Below are 16,163 nucleotides of genomic sequence, written 5' to 3'. Positions count from 1 at the left end.
ACATCTTCTCTTTAGCCCTGAGGCACCTGAATTTTTTTCTGTGGGGCCTGCGCAGCAACTGAATACCTATCTCAGAAGCTCCTTGGGAGGGCCTCACCTCAGAAAATGAAACACAAATACACCTCAGAAGTGTCATCCTAATTCTTGCTACCCCGAAAAATCCACTACCTTTTTCTCTTGAGTCTTGATGCCTGTTGCTGGCGTGAAATGAAAGCGAAGTTTCTCTTTGACATTCTGACAACCAAGCCAAGCAACAAAAGTCTAGATCAATTCCTCCTTTGCTATTCTGACCCCTGGGAATATTTTCCCCAACGTGAATTACAGCACATGTTGTTTTGGACTAAAAAACCTACTATGGGGAGCACCTGGGTGGCTCAGTCAGTTAAGCATCTGCCTTTGGCTCAGGCCATGATCTCAGGGTCCTGGGATTGAGCCCCATGTAGGACTCCCTGCTCAGCAGAGAGTCTGCTTCTCCCTCTCCCTCTGCCCTCCCTCTGCCCTCCCTCTGCTCATGCTCTCTCTCTCATTCTCTCAAATTAAAAGCAAACAAACCCACTATGTTAAGACTTTCCTACATTGCCCTGCTTGCCTGAGCAGATAGTGATAGGTAGGGTATGGGCGCCATCTCTGAACCTCTGAAATAGCAGGAGTGCCCAGAGGTTGGGTTTTTACTCTTATGGAAACACATGGGCAGTGGAGGGGGAAGGACATGTTTTCTGGAATGGGACAGTCCAAACCCAGGGCCGCCTTGCTCTCCATGTGATTCGGGGCAAGATGTAGAGCATTTGCGCACCTCAGCTTCCTCATGTCCTACATGGCAGGATCCTCCAGCCAGGGGGCCTCTCTGAAGAATAAAGGAAATAATGTATATAAAGGATTTAGCACAGGCCTGGTCCACGGAGAGGCTGATTATATGGTGGCAATAGCGGTCACAGTTGTTCTGCTAACTTGCTCTATGGCTAAGGTTTGTCCTTTTTGGGCAAGGGTAGAAATCTGTTTCAGAGGCTTGGCTGTTCAGTCCACGTCCTACGATTTCAGGGTTCAGCTGACAAGAACACAGCATCCACGAGAGCTGGGAGCATGGGTGGGCTTAACGTCAGAGAGCAAACTTCTTGGGGCACCTGGATGGCTCAGTCCATTGAGCATCTGACTTGATTTCGGCTCATGTCATGATCTCAGGGTCTCTGGATCAAGCCTCCCCATCAGGCTCCATGCTGGGCTCAGAGTCTCCTTGAGATTCTCTTCTCCTCTCCCTCTGCTCCTCCTCCCACTCTCCTCTCTCTCTCTCATAAATACATACATAAATAAAATCTTTAAAACAATAACCTTGTTTCCCTCTCCTTGAGGTCCAGGGCAGCTGGGTGGGTTCCCTGCTCATGGAGTTGCTCAACTCAGGTTCCTTCTATGGCACTGTCCTCATCTTTGTGGTGAATTTTGGTTGGAGCCAGGGCTCTGTTTGGCTCCTGAGGAAAGGAATGGTGGGATAAGACCCCTGGTTTTCAGCTGCCAGGAGCCAAGTCAAATGACCACAGCCAGCTGCAAAGGAGGCTAGGAAATGGAGTCCCTGGTCAGAGGACCTGTGCCCAGCTATAGCTTTCTTAGCATGGAAGGGGAGAGGATTCGGTGGATTTTTAGCAGTTTCTGCAAAAATGTCACACAATTTTGAAAAACAAGGGATCCTAGCTGACATACCAATTCTGAAATCCTCAGCACAAATTTCACAGGTGAAGTTGTAAAATAAACACACCTCTATCCCATCCACCCAAGAAGGTGCCTCTCTACGTCTAGCCCTCAACACATAGGGACCTACATCCACTGAGAAGTACTGCTCGAATTTATGCCTGGCCTAAGAAGATAAAGCTGCCACATTTAATCTTTCAGACACAGAAGGGAGACAGGAAAGCTAAACTATTTGAAAATTTGCAGCCACAAAGGGGAATAAATTTTGGTCAAGATAAAAAAAAATTACTATTTAAAACAACAGTCAAGGGGCACCTGGGTGGCTCAGTGGTTGAGCATCTGCCTTCAACTCAGGTTATAATCCCAGGGTCCTGGGATGGAGGCCCACATTGGGCTCCCCACAGGGAGCCTGCCTTCTCTCTCTGTCCTTCATGAATAGATAAATAAAATCTTTAAAAATAAATAAACAACAGTCAACAGTGATTGAGAACAACTCTGCTTAAGAATTTAATTATGTTCAAGGCAAAAGTATAATATCAAAGTTTTGCCTAGTGTATGGTGGAGACTAGCTCCACTAGGGCAAGGTGGACCAACAGGCAGTGTGGGCGGGCGCTCAGGCCAGGATGACCCAATGTAACTACTCACAAAAAGGGAGGGCCTGGGGACCCCAGTTGGGAGTTTCACATCTGGATCCTGCAAGAATAAAGAGGTTGGGATGCAAAAGTATAGCGTGTCTGTGTGTGTGCGTGCACATGCGTGTGCCCCTGTGTTATATTGGGCAGGCATCCAAGGTTACTTTAGCAGTCTGCCTTCTGCTCTCTCATCTTTCATCCTGGAAAAGCAGGGGACAGGTGTTCTAGGAACAAGAGGAATGCCCAACATTGCCTGGGTCAGAGAACGAAACAGGAGGGGCTGCAGCAGATTTTTTTTTTCTAATTTTTCTGATAGGAACAGAAAAAACTTACCTGTATGACCAGAACTTGACCTTCTTGCCATCAGAAATCTGAGGCAAGTTGAGCCTTCTGAGGTGCTCCCATGAATGCCTGAAGATCCCTTGAGGTCCAGTAGGTAAGACAGATCCCTTGCACTGGATCTGGGCCTTCCAGCCTCCCTGCACTCTTTCCTGCTGCCTCTGGCAACTGCTAGCCCTTTGCCGATCATGGCAGTGGAGGGGAAAAATAGCCAAGCTCACTTCTGGAAGCATTTTTAAAGACAGGTTTGCTGCTCCTTCCTAATTGTCCTTTGGGGGACTATATGTCTCATTTCTCCTTTCATTAAAGGGCTGCCGTCCTAGCCCCCTGTCACACTATTTTGCTGTAGTGTCACAATGTCTTCCAATGTTGTATTAAACCATGAAGAAAGGATTACCATAAAAGACAAACAAGATGGAACAATTTAAAATATGCATAGGGAAAAATGGGAAGCTGAATTTGCTTTCAAAGCATGAACAAAGGCAACAGGGAAACATGAGAAATGGAAAGCTCTTTCTCCACAAGGCTTTCCATACTTTCTGGAATTTGCTGGGCCTCTCTGGAAGCAGTCCAGGCTATTCAGAAGGCACCTCCCCCTTTGTGGGGAGCCCTGGGGCTTCTGATACGCAGCCACCTCAGGCCTGCACGGTGGTTGTGGGCACTTCTGGCCTTCACTCTGGCTGTTTCCCCATTCCCCTTACATAGTGACAATGTCCCACAAGACTTTGTCACAAGGAGTTAGATCTCTGTTACACTTCCCGTGAGCCTCTTCTGCCTACAGGTCCTCTTCATTCCCTGGCCTGCTCCTCTGGTTTTCTTGGATCTTCTGATAATGCAATAAGGAGATATGAGTAAGCTTTTAATTAGACAAGAGGGGATCCTAATTTATTAAAGTTTAGATTTATATTCTGTAGAAGAATTATATATTCTCCATCCTTAGGAATAAATTTCTCTAGTTTTAGGAAAATTATAAAAGATCAGGGCCCGGGTTGGCTCAGTCAGTTAAGGGTCTAACTCTTGATTTTGGCTCAGGTCATGATCTCAGGGTTGTGACACTGAGCCCCAGTTCAGGCTCTGCACTGGGTGTGGAACCTGCTTAAGATTCTCTCTCTCTTTCCCTCTCTCCCTCCTTTCCACTCCTGTTCACTTTCTATTTCTCTCTCTAAAAGAATTAAGTAAAAAAGTTACAAAGATCATATCTATTAATTTTTTCAATTATAGATTTTTCAATTATAATTTTCTGCTTATAGAAATGAAAATGAAACTTGGATTTTTTTTACTCCAACACAAAGAAAATTAAACATTTTCTAAACTTGCATAATAAAAATCCACAATTGTATTTTTATGTAAGAAATAGAAAAAAATAGAGGGCACCTGGGTGGCTCAGTGGTTGAGCATCTGCCTTTGGCTCAGGTTGTGATCCTGGGGTCCTGGGATAAAGTCGTACATCGGGCTCCCCGTAGGGAACCTGCTTCTCCCTCTGCCTATGTCTCTGCCTTTCTCTGTGTCTCTCATGAATAAATAAATAGAATCTTTAAAAAAAATTTTTTAAAGGAATGTAAAAAATGTGTATTTTCTTTTGCAAAGTTCAGATCATGCAATACCACACTACAACTTCACAGCCTAGTTTTTTCTTGTGGGTTTTTGTTTGTTTGTTTGTTTGTTTTTGTTTTTTCAAAGTGCTTTCTACTGACTGGAAGTTTCCCATTGTGTGGATGCACCACAAGCTAAGTAACTGATGTACTCTTTTTTTGTGCATTTTTTACATTTTTCATTATTTTAAAAAAATGTTGTAATGAACATCTTTGGCATAAATTTCTCTGCCAAGCTACTATTTTCTTAAAATAAATTCTAAAAGTGGAATGGGTGGCTTTTTGTGCAATAATATATATATAATTTCATTATATATTACATTATGTAAATATATGTATTATAATATATATAATTATATATATATTTTTAGAAAGTGTGTGGCAATTTATTTTCTCACCCATTGTGCTTAAGAATTACCAACAACTGGGACGCCTGGGTGGCTCAGTGGTTGAGCATCTGCCTTCGGCTCAGGTCATGATTCTGGAGTCCTGGGATCAAGTCCCACATCGGGCTCCCCACAGGGAGCCTGCTTCTCCCTCTGCCTGTGTCTCTGCCTCTCTCTCTGTGTTTCTCATGGATAAATAAATAAAATATTAAAAAAAAAAAAGAATTACCAACAACCTGAAAGAGTGTATGGGCAGGTCATGAAACACTTCTCATTAACCACCAATGGGCCCTATGCCTACGAGCTGGGCAGAGGCTCCTTTGGGCATCAGCTCGATCATAAATTGGGGCGTGGAGGTAGCTGGCAGAGCCAACAGGCGTCTGTCGTGACTGAGGAGGCATGTACAAGAACACTGCAGTTGTGCGATAGTTAAGGCCAATTAATATGTATTCACTGATTCCATATAGAATGGAGTCACAGAAATAACTGTTAAAGCCATTCTACCTCTCCAGAAACCAATTTGGGCTGAGAGGATTATTTGTAGCAAGTGCAGGCCAACTCGAGTCAGCCAGACTCAAGAGACCCTTCGAACACAGAGAAGTCTGGCTGGCTGGCAGGCTGGGCCTAGGAAGCATGTCCAGACCATTCTATTTTCCGTTCCCCACCTTTATGTGACTCTGAGGCAACCTTTTCTACCCCGCTGTACAAAGCATATTAAGTATTTAAGTTCAATTCTCTGAGCTGGGAGGCAGAGTAGAATACAATTGAGACTGCCCGGGTGGCCGCATGCAAAGGATGTGTTAACCACATCTCTTATTTTCTATCTTCTGATGCTTTGACATTGTGGCCTTACTGCCAGTGGAGACACTGCCACTCCCAGGGCTAGCTAATTCCCAGAGTACCCAAATTGCCTATCGGGCATCTCTTAAATGCAAAACAGCAATCCAGATCTTAAATCTCCTTAATGCAAAACCCCACATCACCTCCTTGAGGCTCCCACGCCCCCAGCCACTTTCTACCTCCGCTGCTTACCCCCGGGCCTGGGACTAGACAACCAGGGACAGCCTCTACACCCCAGAGCCTCCTCAAATCATTCAAGCCTGTTTCCCCTGCCTCACCCATTCCTTCCCTGGGAGACCACAAGAAAGACCCTTGCCCGCCGCACCCACCCTCTTCTGGAGCATCGTGACTACCCTGGGGACTCCTTGTGCAACCCTAGGCCACGGCACGGCCCCTCCTCTTGGGGACCGAGTATAAAAACTACCTTTTCAATTGCCATCATCTCCTGGTCTGCTGGCTTTCCTCTACCTCTAGTTGTCTATTAATACACATTTTAAAATAAAGGATTCTCCAAATAAACTGGCTAAAACAGTTTGTGTTGTGGTCTTTTGGGAGCTCTTCCTAGTGTCATTAAAAACTATGTAAAGATGAAGAGGCAAAATCCTAGATGCAGATGTTGGCAGTGGATACCCTGGTGTATTGGGACAGTTGGTCATTTCTCAGCACAAACACTGGCATGTTTCCTTCTGCTGAGAAGCAGGCTGAAGCCTCAGCCCCAGCGTCATCTGTCACCCTTCCCTGCCTGCTTTCCAGGCTGCAGTCAAACGGAGTCTCTATTTTCAAGGTGCTGGACCATCCCACTTACCTTCCAGCTTGGCTTTGCTCTTCCCTCTGGCAGGAGCACTTCCTTTCTGACTGAGGGTTCACAGGTGCTGCGGGTGTACCTGCCTCCTCTTGGCATTTGTCCCGCTGTGTTCTAAGTATCCCTAAGGTGAACTCTAGCAGGGCCGAGACCAGATGTGTCTCTTTCACTGTTTTGTTTTTTAAAGATTTATTTATTTGAGGTGGAGTAAGAGGGGCAGAGAGAAGACCAAGCAGACTCCCCACTGAATGTGGAGCCCAATGCGGAGCTCCATCCCAGGACGCTGAGATCCTGACCTGAGCCCAAACCAAGAATTGGATGCTTAATTAACTGAGCCACCCAGGTGCCCCTTTTATCACTGTTTTATCCACAGAGCTTAGCACAATACCTGGCGCATAGCAGTCTTCCAACATAGGCTTGAGGGATGAATGAATGATTGAATATATGACTAAATGAAAACATGAATCGAAACAGGAAAACCTCATTAAATTGGCATTAAAACGTCATTAAATACAGTTCCTGGTAACGTGAGGCCTTTATCCCCTCCGTGCCTTCCTCTGGCAAGGTTGGTTCTGTTTCTGCACGTGCTTGAGCAGGACAGTAACTTGCAGTCACCATGGCTGTGATTGCCAGAGAAGGGACCCTAGCCGCTCCCCACTGAGGACAGCCCTGCACAGCTCCCACGCAGAGAGCCTTCCATCCTCCGGGCCCACTGGATGTGCGTCCAGGCACAGCCCTGGTGGGTTAGGAAGAGCTGAGTTTCCCTGTCAGCTGCGATGAAGCAGCTCATTTTCTTGTCTTTTCTTTTTTTTTTTTTTAGAAGCTCATTTTCTACTATTTTCCATAAACATGAGGTATCTGGAAATTACACCAGTAGGTGCACAAATCCGAATTTGGCCCATCGCCCACACGTTGCCAATGTTCCACTGTATGAGATTGCAGTTACGGGAGCAAAGATGATGCTCGCGCACTCCATGTGCCTTCCCCAGTGATGACATAGCCTTTGCTGTGGATGACCCAGAATGTAGGTGTGCAGTGCAGCTGCAGAAACGTGCTAGAATTCCCTGGCCCCAAGACTCCTCGTGGCAGCGGAAGGAGTTGGACTGAAGTGAATAGGCTGGTTGCCACTTGCTGTGGGAGCTTCCCTGCTTCCCATGTTTGGAGGAAGTAGAGAATGCCACCGCTCACCATCCCAGACACGGACACATACGACACACACTGTCCACACTGCCTGTCGCTTTCTTTCTCTTGCAGGAAAGTGAGGAAGAAAATGCCCCCTTCCAACCCAGTGTTTGGCTTCATCAGGCTCCACACTCCTGGGACCTACTGGGAAAAGGAACTGGACCCATAGTATCTGGAACAACAGCCTAAGAAGGGGCCTGACCAGGGGTCTGGGAGCCACCAACCCTCCTTCCTTCCCGATGTTCCAGAGGTTTGTGTAAGGAATACTTGGGAAAACCGTGGATGCCGTGCACACCTTCAGTAGAAGGCCTGCTAAGGAAGCCCCCGTGTCCCCACTCGCCTGCTGTCAGATGCTCTGGCCTGTCGGGAAGTTGCTCTGGCTTTGGCCACTTTCTCCTATAGGCTAGTCAGCCCTGTTTCTGAATCAGCTCTATGCTGACCCTTGCAGATGAAGAGCGTCACTTTGTGATGGGGAAGGTTTGTGTCTTGCTTGTGGACAAAGAGCTGTGCTGATGTTGAACCCATTTTCAAAGGGCCCACATAAGGGGACTTGTGAGCCTTGTTTGTAGGTCTGTTTTAACCCAGCCAAAGAGGTTAGGACAGTAAATGGATGACCTTTAGATGCTTGGCATAGGGTTCTACCTTACATGTTGATAAGGATATATAAAGTGACAATTCTAATTTCATATAAAATCAGTATCAGTAAATGGTCTTCTGTACACACACTTTGTGTAACTACATATGCTACTTAAAAGCCATGAAACTGATTACTACTCAGCCTTAAAAAGGAAGGAGGCACTGTGGTACATGGGTGGATTTTGGGGACTTTATGCTAAGTGCGATACACCAGTCACAAAAGGACAAATACTGTGCTTATAGGAGGTCCCTAGTAGTCCAGTTCATAGAGCCAGAAAGTAGAATGGGGGTTCTGAGGGGCTGGGGAAAGAGGGTGGAGAGTTAGTGTTTAATGGGCACAGAGTTACAGTTTGGGAAGAGAAAAGCGTTCTGGAGATGGTGGTGAGGGATCTGTGAATGTACTTAATGCCACTGGACCATACACTGAAAAATAATGATAAAATGGCAAATTCTGTTATGTATATTTTATAATTTAAAAAATCCATGAAAATGGCAAGAAGACTAAGACATGAAAAATATATTGACATACAGCCATTATTAGTTATATGGTAACTTTTTTTGATAGGAAATTGAGTTTGATTATCACTCATAATAAAAAAGCAAACACATTCCTGTAAATTAAGTGAAAGCAAAAAAAAAAAAAAATTCAAATGACTTTAGATGTGTACAACTAGGAAGGAACCTGCTAATTCTAAAGAAAGCCAAAGTTTAGCATTTTGGTTTATTTGCAAGCTTAAGTGAACAGTTGACTGTAAATCAGCAATGTATTGAAAAATACTTTAGAAACAGTTGTGGGAGTTGACACCGTGCTGGCAGCAGAGGTGGGAGGGGTAGTGGGCAGCCCCGCTATGCTAATTTTATTGTACACACTTAGTGCTCTAGGTAAATCTCTGACACATGCGGATGAAAAAGGTAGAGGCAGGGATGAGTCAGTCAGATGGGTACCAATGGTGCCACACACTATGTATTGAAGCTTACAAGGCTACTGAGATGAGGCTGGGTATCTGCCTCCCTAGCTTAGTTGGGGACACTAAATGAAAAACTAGTCAAGTGAGACAAATGGACTACATTCACTAGAGGAAGATGACCCTAACTGTAAAGGACTGTGGGAGAGCTAGGGCACAGCCTGAGATCCAAGAGCCTCTGGGGCCACATTTGGCCTCAAAGGCTGGACCATTTCCACTTCACTCCTCTGCCCTGATTTCCCGAAGGATCCCCAGATACCACCCAGCTCCAGCTCCAGTCTACAGATGATGCCACCAAGGTCTAGGGGATGTGACCAGCCAAGGCCCTCAGCTGGGTGTGTCAGAGCCCAACGAGACCCAGGGTCCCTGGAGTCCAGTGATGACATCTTCCTTTCGCACCTGGCCTGTTGAGCTGCACGTGATGCTTCTGGGCCCACTTGCCACATGTCTCATTTAACTAATCTACAGTCTGCAATTCAGTCTGCAGTCCAGACTGAATTATAGCTATTTGTTTCCCTTCTCTGGCTGCAAGCTAAAGAAATGCAGGCTTCATTAATTCCCATGCTTATCACTGAACAAGGTATTAACAAGCTTTTAGATGGCACTCCAGCCATTTAACGTTTTTGAGGTGAAAGGGCCTCTAGTCCATATGGTCTAGATTCTTGTACATTTTCATTTCAGATGCTAAGGCTGACAGATCTGCTACGAGCAAATGGGGTGTTAGTTGGTATCTAATTAATCTAACACAAGTCACAGCCCATTTCACGGAGTCAGGCACCAGTCTTTGCTTCTACCAACAGCCACATTTAGGACAACAGTTTACACTCTTTTTCTCTCTCAGCCACTTGGCCTTGTAATATTCTGGTAGGCAGTGTGAATCTACCACTTTGCCCTTTCTAGTCAGGTTTGTAAGCTTAAGGACCCATTCATTCATTCATTCATTCATTCATTCAGAGAGAGCATATGATCAGGGCAGGGAGGAGCAGAGAGGGAGAGAGAGAATCCCAAGCAAGCTCCACATCCAGCATGGAGCCCAATGCAGGGCTCGGTCTCACGACCCTGAGATCATGACCTGAGCCAAAATCAAGAGTAGGATGTTTAACCGACTGAGCCCCTCAGGCGCCCCTATGCACCCCACTTTTAATCTTCAATATGCTAAGAGCCACAGGATCCCAATAATACAGAAAAAAGAGGATATTAAACTTGTTGCTTCATGACTTTCTGAAAGCGGCAGCACCACTGTTTGAATACCCCAGTTAACCCTGGGTTGATTATGGGTTTTGTGGTTGGTGGAACACTGGGAGGGTAATGCTGTCAGCAGGGACTAGAGTTCTTGATTTTGTCCTCGCAACAAAATCACCCACCAACCTGTCTCAGTTCCTTCAATCTGAGATACAGATGACACCTAACATCTCACCTCTACTATCAGCCACACGTATTTGGAATTTACCAGCCTAGCCGGCATGCAGAATAGGGTTAGAGCACAGCCTCTCCTCAGGGCTGGCACAGCGCCTGGAATGAAAAAGAGCAACCAGGGAACACATGGTTAAATTCATTCCACAGGGTTTCTCAAAGACTTGCTATAAACAAAATTCTAGGGATGAAGTAAAATTTAAAAGGTGAAACAAAGAAATAAAAAAGTTCTATTCCTTGAATATGTTCAGGGTTAGAAATACAAGGGTCATAGTCTTACTTAAAGGGCATTTGGCTAAAGATGAAGGATGTGAGAAGTTATCAGAAATCTCCTCTGCTAAATTCCTTAGGGTATGATGGATGCGAAGGTAACAAATGTCAAGGGGCACCTTGAAAATATACAGGAGATAAATTCAGAAGTAGATCGTTTAAAATTCAGTAAAGTAATAACAAAGAATTTAAGGGGCGGCCAATGCAAGTCCCCTGCCCGTGTTGGGAGGAGCCATAAGGTCCAGGTAAGTTCCAGAACACCTTTGGCTAGGTACTGTGCAAGTGGAAACCATCACTTCACCAAGATAATTTTTATTAAAAAAAAAAATTACAGAAAGAACAAAGAATTAAAAGAATTTTAATAAAATCAACAAGTTTACATTTGTACATCTTATGTATTTGGGACCCGACCAGGGGTGAAGGATAAAGTTGCAAGGACACAGGTTTCCACAGGAGAGCAAGCAAAAAGGAAGGGCTACCCTAGTTGTGTGATGGGTATCAATTTGACGGTGCAACCCCATGGCCACCTGAGCTGCTCTGGACTCCTGACATAAGCAAGCACATTTACCAAGCTTGTGGGCATGAGCTTTTTGGCTCTGACCTCAGGCCATATGCTCCACACCCTACAGGACACTCCCACATTAATATCTGACAGGCAACAGTGGAGAAACAGTTCATAAAATTCAATAGTATTGCCCATAGAATATTAATGTCAACTGGGTTCAGTTCATGCTGTTTTAACTAGAATGGTTACATAGGACCTAATGAGGGGAGAAAAAGGCTGAGCAATGTTCTAATTGTTCTATTCAATGTCACAGTCACAAAACAGCAGGCCTTTAGAAAGAACCATGTATTTATTTTAAAAATCTGATTTGCGAAAAGGGCCTGTGGGAGTCAGAGAAAGATGGGAGCAAGGTATGATTTTGAACACGGGAGATGACTCAACTTTAATCCCCATCATTCTAAAGGATGACAAACATTTCAAAAAAATGACCAATGTTCAGAGAGAGCAGAGACTAGTGTCCCCAAGTTAGGAATGAGCAATCACAAGGCGCTCTCCAGATTTTACCCATTTTGTGTCCAGTGAAACAGTGCTTTCAGAAGTGTGATACTGCATGTGCCAGGGACTTCTTTGAGGAAGTAATGCAATCTCGTCAGGTATAATGATAACGTGCACAGTAATACGACCATTCCCTAACAGTCATCCACAGGGTCAAACTCATGACTGGGCTGCGACTTCATCCCTGTTGACATAGTATGGGGTTGAGTTACCAGGAGAAGTTCTTCATCATTTATTCTTTAGATGGAGACACAGGGAAGAATGCAGGGGTGCCTTCGCTTTCTTGAGTCACTTAGAATCACAGAAGGAAGAAGAATACTGACCATTATTAGTACAGACAAACATGGTTTTGAGAATGGACCATGAGCTTTCCTGCCCCTGTTCGGCAAGGCTGGGGCCGATGGAGAGAGGCCATATTCCAGGGTCCTCTCCTGTGACACATAACAAGCAGGTGCTTGCTTTCCCAGCATCACTGCAGGGGTGAGGGGCACAGTGTTTAGTGTTAGTTCGTAATAGAATCATTCATCCCAATGAAGAAATTTCAAGAGAGGGCAGTGAAATAAGAATAGCTTCAGCTTCTCTGCGATGTTTGGCAGAAACACATAGCGAATCCCCGGTCTGTGGTGGGCAAGAGGGACTCCTGTGTGTTCAGGAAACCTCAGAGCAGGCGTTAAAGTGCTGGGAGGTAAGGCAGCCTGACTGGACTTCCTCATCGGGGTGTGCAGAAGCACCCGGCAGGAAGGGGTGACGCCGTGGTCATGGGCGGGGGCAGCTGCCACCCATGGCCTGCCCCGCTAAGGGTGCAAGGTTAAAACTGGCCTCTCGTGAAATGCTGCTCGGCTTGTGCTCATAACATTTCCCTTTTCATTTCCCGAGTGGTCAGTTGGAGGTACATTTTAACAAGAAAAAAATGTCCCTAATGGATATGACAGATGAATTTCTAAATGCGAGAAAAACTGCAGAGATGACGGAACTTCAAATAAAAACCATTAGTTAAACGTGTCAATCGCGGTGTCTCGAATCAGCAGGTGGCAGGACAGCACAGGGACAGACAGAAGATACCCGGGCCCCCGCCTGCCTCCCAGGGGCTCCTGTCTGCTGTCCTCTCACATGTGGGGCGAGCAGCTTCCCTCCTGGGGCTCTCGCACTTTCCAGTGGGTCCTTGCTGGTGCAGCAGCCAGAAGCACGGATATCCCCGGGTGAGGGTGCTCGGGAAACAAGGCAGACCCTTCAGGGGTTGGTGGCCAGGTGGGAACTGGGAAAGAACGAAAAGTCTTTCCCCAAGGTGAGCCATTTCTAAGGGCAAAGGCAAAGCCCCCGAGGTGATCCGAACACAGACAGCGCCCCGCCCCCTGAGGCTGTGCTCCTCACCCTGCCGAGAGAGCATCTCCGTGCCACCCTGAAGCAAACGTTTCCAGTGCCAAAGCATGTCTGAAGACTGGGGCGCCGGGGAGGGGGAATCCAGCCGGTCTGGACGGCGCAGGGAAGGCTCATTTGTCTCTCGAAGCAGACATTTCTTTGGGGTGACCATGTCCCGGGGTGGGTGAACCCTGACATGTCTCTGTTTCCGAGGTTTTCCGCGTACATTCAATGTGGAGTGGTCAGCAGTGAAGAGCCCCTGTTTCACGTTGACTCAAGTCTCCCCAGCGCCCAGGTGTCACTCCTTCATCTTGGCTGACACTAGTGCAGTGGCTTTCCGCTCTCTGCACCCAGCAGGCTTGGTAAAGAACTCAGCGTCCTCCTCACGCCCTCGGTGGGCCTTTTCAGGTCCGAGTGCCAGGGCCGGGGGAGCTGGGGTTCGTGTGTCTGCTGGCGGCACAATGGGTGTGGACGAGCCCACCATTTGGATATCTAACAAATACAGGCTCACAAAAGGGGTTTTGGCACATCTGGCAGAGCTTTTTGTCCGAGAGCTGAACTGAGCTTCCCTTCAACTTCATCTGCAAAAAATAAGTAAATACATAAAATAAAGGAGAGAGAAATAAACACCGAGGACCCTGTCATCTAAGTGACACCAGAGCACATCTGCGTTACCCTGTGGATTGTTACTACTCGTGAGGACTGCTTTCACATCAATCTCTCAAAACAGAACACTGGAGGTGAAAATTAATAAAAATGTCCCAAGTAACTGGAGAAGTTAAAAAAAAAAAAAAAACCAGCTATAAAACTGCTTTCTTATTTTACAAATGTACTTCCTACTTGCTTGGTCAAGGCATTGCTAACCAGACCAGACCCTCTCTCAAACATCTGGTGCAAAGTCCCACTGTGTCAGAGCTGAGGAAGGCCGGACAGATCATCTAATTCTCTGGTCCGCTCATTTGCAAACGAAGTCAAAGCCACATGGTCGATGACTGGCACGGTCCTCCCTGGTCCTGGGAAATATACTCTCATCTGTTTAAAGGTAACTAACAAAACTGGGCTGTACCTCTCTCAGACACTGTTTGATAACCAGGACAGTAGTTCAGCAAGTTAAAAAGCCTTTTCGCACAGTTCACTGGTGTCAGCCCAGACAAGCACCCTGTACTTGGTTTCATCTGTCCTTCAACAAGCATTTCTTAAACACCTTTGAGACGCCAGGTTTGGCTCTAGGGATACCAAGATAAACAGAAGAAGTTCCCTGCCCTCAAAGACCCCAGAGTCTAAGAGTGAAGGGAAACGGTTATGGACACGGGCACGGAACATGCAGGTAGACAAAGGGGGGAATTTACCTGCTTGAAGGGACATGAAGGCTTCACAAAGGAAAAACTACTAAGACTGGGTTTTAAGTGGGCAGTCACCAGGCCCAAAAAGAAAGGTTAAGAATATCTCAGAGGGAACTGCAGGTACAAAGGCTGTGTATGTGAAACAACACATCACATCAGGGAGATTCCACACGTCCTGGGGAAGCAGGGAGGGGTGGAGAGGGCCAGGCCAAAGGAGAGGAGAGGGGACCTTCCAGGCCTCAACTCCTCCCCTGGAGTCATAAAGGCTTCTACATGGGAGAACCATGTCAGGTTCTCACTCAGGAAAGATCCCTCTGCTGGGTGCATGCTGTCCAGCATGTCCTTCTCTAACAGGGGAGAAGAATGGCACCCTACAGCCCAGCTCCCACCTCTGCTTCTATGCACCCCAGTTTCTACGTGAGGTGAATCATGTGTCCAAGGTGTTGAAGATGCAGAAAAAAAAAAACTGACAAAGAATAACCTTCCCAGGTAACTACCTGAAATACCCCAGGAGCGGTGGGGTGGGGGGGGATGTCAAGAAGGCTGGCTTGGCCATCAGGGCCTGGCACTCACCTTGTCGTATTTATAGATCAGGTTTTCAGACCTGGCCAGTCCCAGAGCCACCTGTGTGGTCCTGCGGGCATGCACACTGTTCCGCACAGCCCCGGTCAGGAACGGGCGCAGGAGCTGTACCGACCAGCCACCCGGCAGCAGCTGCAGGACCCGGGCGGCGTCAAAGTTGGCTGCATGGCGGTTCAGCAGGTCGGCGGCGGCCACAGCCAGCTCAGGTGCGGCGGGGCCAGGCTGCAGGTACATGGCCAGCAGCGTGTGGAAGAGACGCTGCCGGTACGGCGGGTCCCGGCCCTCGGAGCGCCACAGGCAGTAGTCCTCAGCCGCGGAGAAGTCCTGCAGCTCATGCACCAGGATGCGCAGGGCCTCCTCGTGCTCCTCCAGCTTCCCATGCAGGATGGCGCTCTCCATGGGGAGGCCAGCACCCCGGATCCTGTCTGTGCAGCAGCAGCCTGTGGTCAGAGCCAGTCCCAGCCTGCCCGCCCCATGCCCTCCTCTTGAGAAAGGGCAAAGCGCACCTGGCTACCTACACGGTTCACACAAGGCTCGCAGGTACCCCCATGCTGCAGATCGGGGTGCTCCCAGTGGGGCAGCCAGGCCCTACTTCTGGGTAGGTCTAATTACAGAATACATATTTTTAATAATGCTTAGCGACTGAACAAAACAAATGACCTGTCATCTCAGCAGGCCCAAGTGACACATGAGCATCACGGCTCCAGGCTTCCAATTAATCCAGCATTGTTCCTATTTTCCCAGTCTGGGAACTTTCAATGACAGCAGAAAGGCACTATACTGATTTAAATTCAGACACTAACCATCCCTGGCAAAAAATGTGTGGTGAACTCCTTTATTCCAATTTAAACTATATTTCACATAAAGTAGTATGGGTTCATGTTGTCAAAAATCCCTATCTACGTTACTCTACAGCTCTTCTTTTGTTTCTCCTGCATTCAAGTTTTTAGGCTATAAGTAAAATGGCACCATCACAGAAAGTTCTGCCCAAGGCCCTGCCCGTCGTGGGCTGTGTCTCATGGAGAAAGAGGCCCTTTGCTTTCCACTCCCCCTGTAACATAGGAAGATAATGGGACATCTTT

The 16,163-nt window shown here is 47.0% G+C and overlaps 1 protein-coding gene across 3 annotated transcripts in view; it reads right to left on the bottom strand.

Annotated features, from left to right (window-relative positions):
- Window positions 1-11,033: 11,033 nt before the first annotated feature.
- Window positions 11,034-16,163, bottom strand: part of TGFBRAP1 (transforming growth factor beta receptor associated protein 1) — a 62,769-nt gene continuing 57,639 nt past the window's right edge. For 2 of the 3 annotated variants that reach the window (XM_072844376.1, XM_072844377.1), the window contains exons 11-12: window positions 15,073-15,506; window positions 11,034-13,737 (exon numbers count right to left, since the gene is read on the bottom strand). In XM_072844376.1, the coding sequence (XP_072700477.1) occupies window positions 13,561-13,737; window positions 15,073-15,506 (611 nt within the window). In that variant the 3' untranslated portion in view covers window positions 11,034-13,560. Of the gene's footprint in view, window positions 13,738-15,072; window positions 15,507-16,163 lie in introns of those variants that run through there. The other variant, XM_072844378.1, reaches the window with a different exon arrangement.

This window comes from Canis lupus, chromosome 11 (assembly GCF_048164855.1).
Source record: "Canis lupus baileyi chromosome 11, mCanLup2.hap1, whole genome shotgun sequence".
Taxonomy (NCBI): Eukaryota; Metazoa; Chordata; class Mammalia; order Carnivora; family Canidae; genus Canis; species Canis lupus.
The sequence above is the reverse complement of the archived record's forward strand: the minus strand, read 5'-3'. Positions and strand labels throughout refer to the sequence as shown.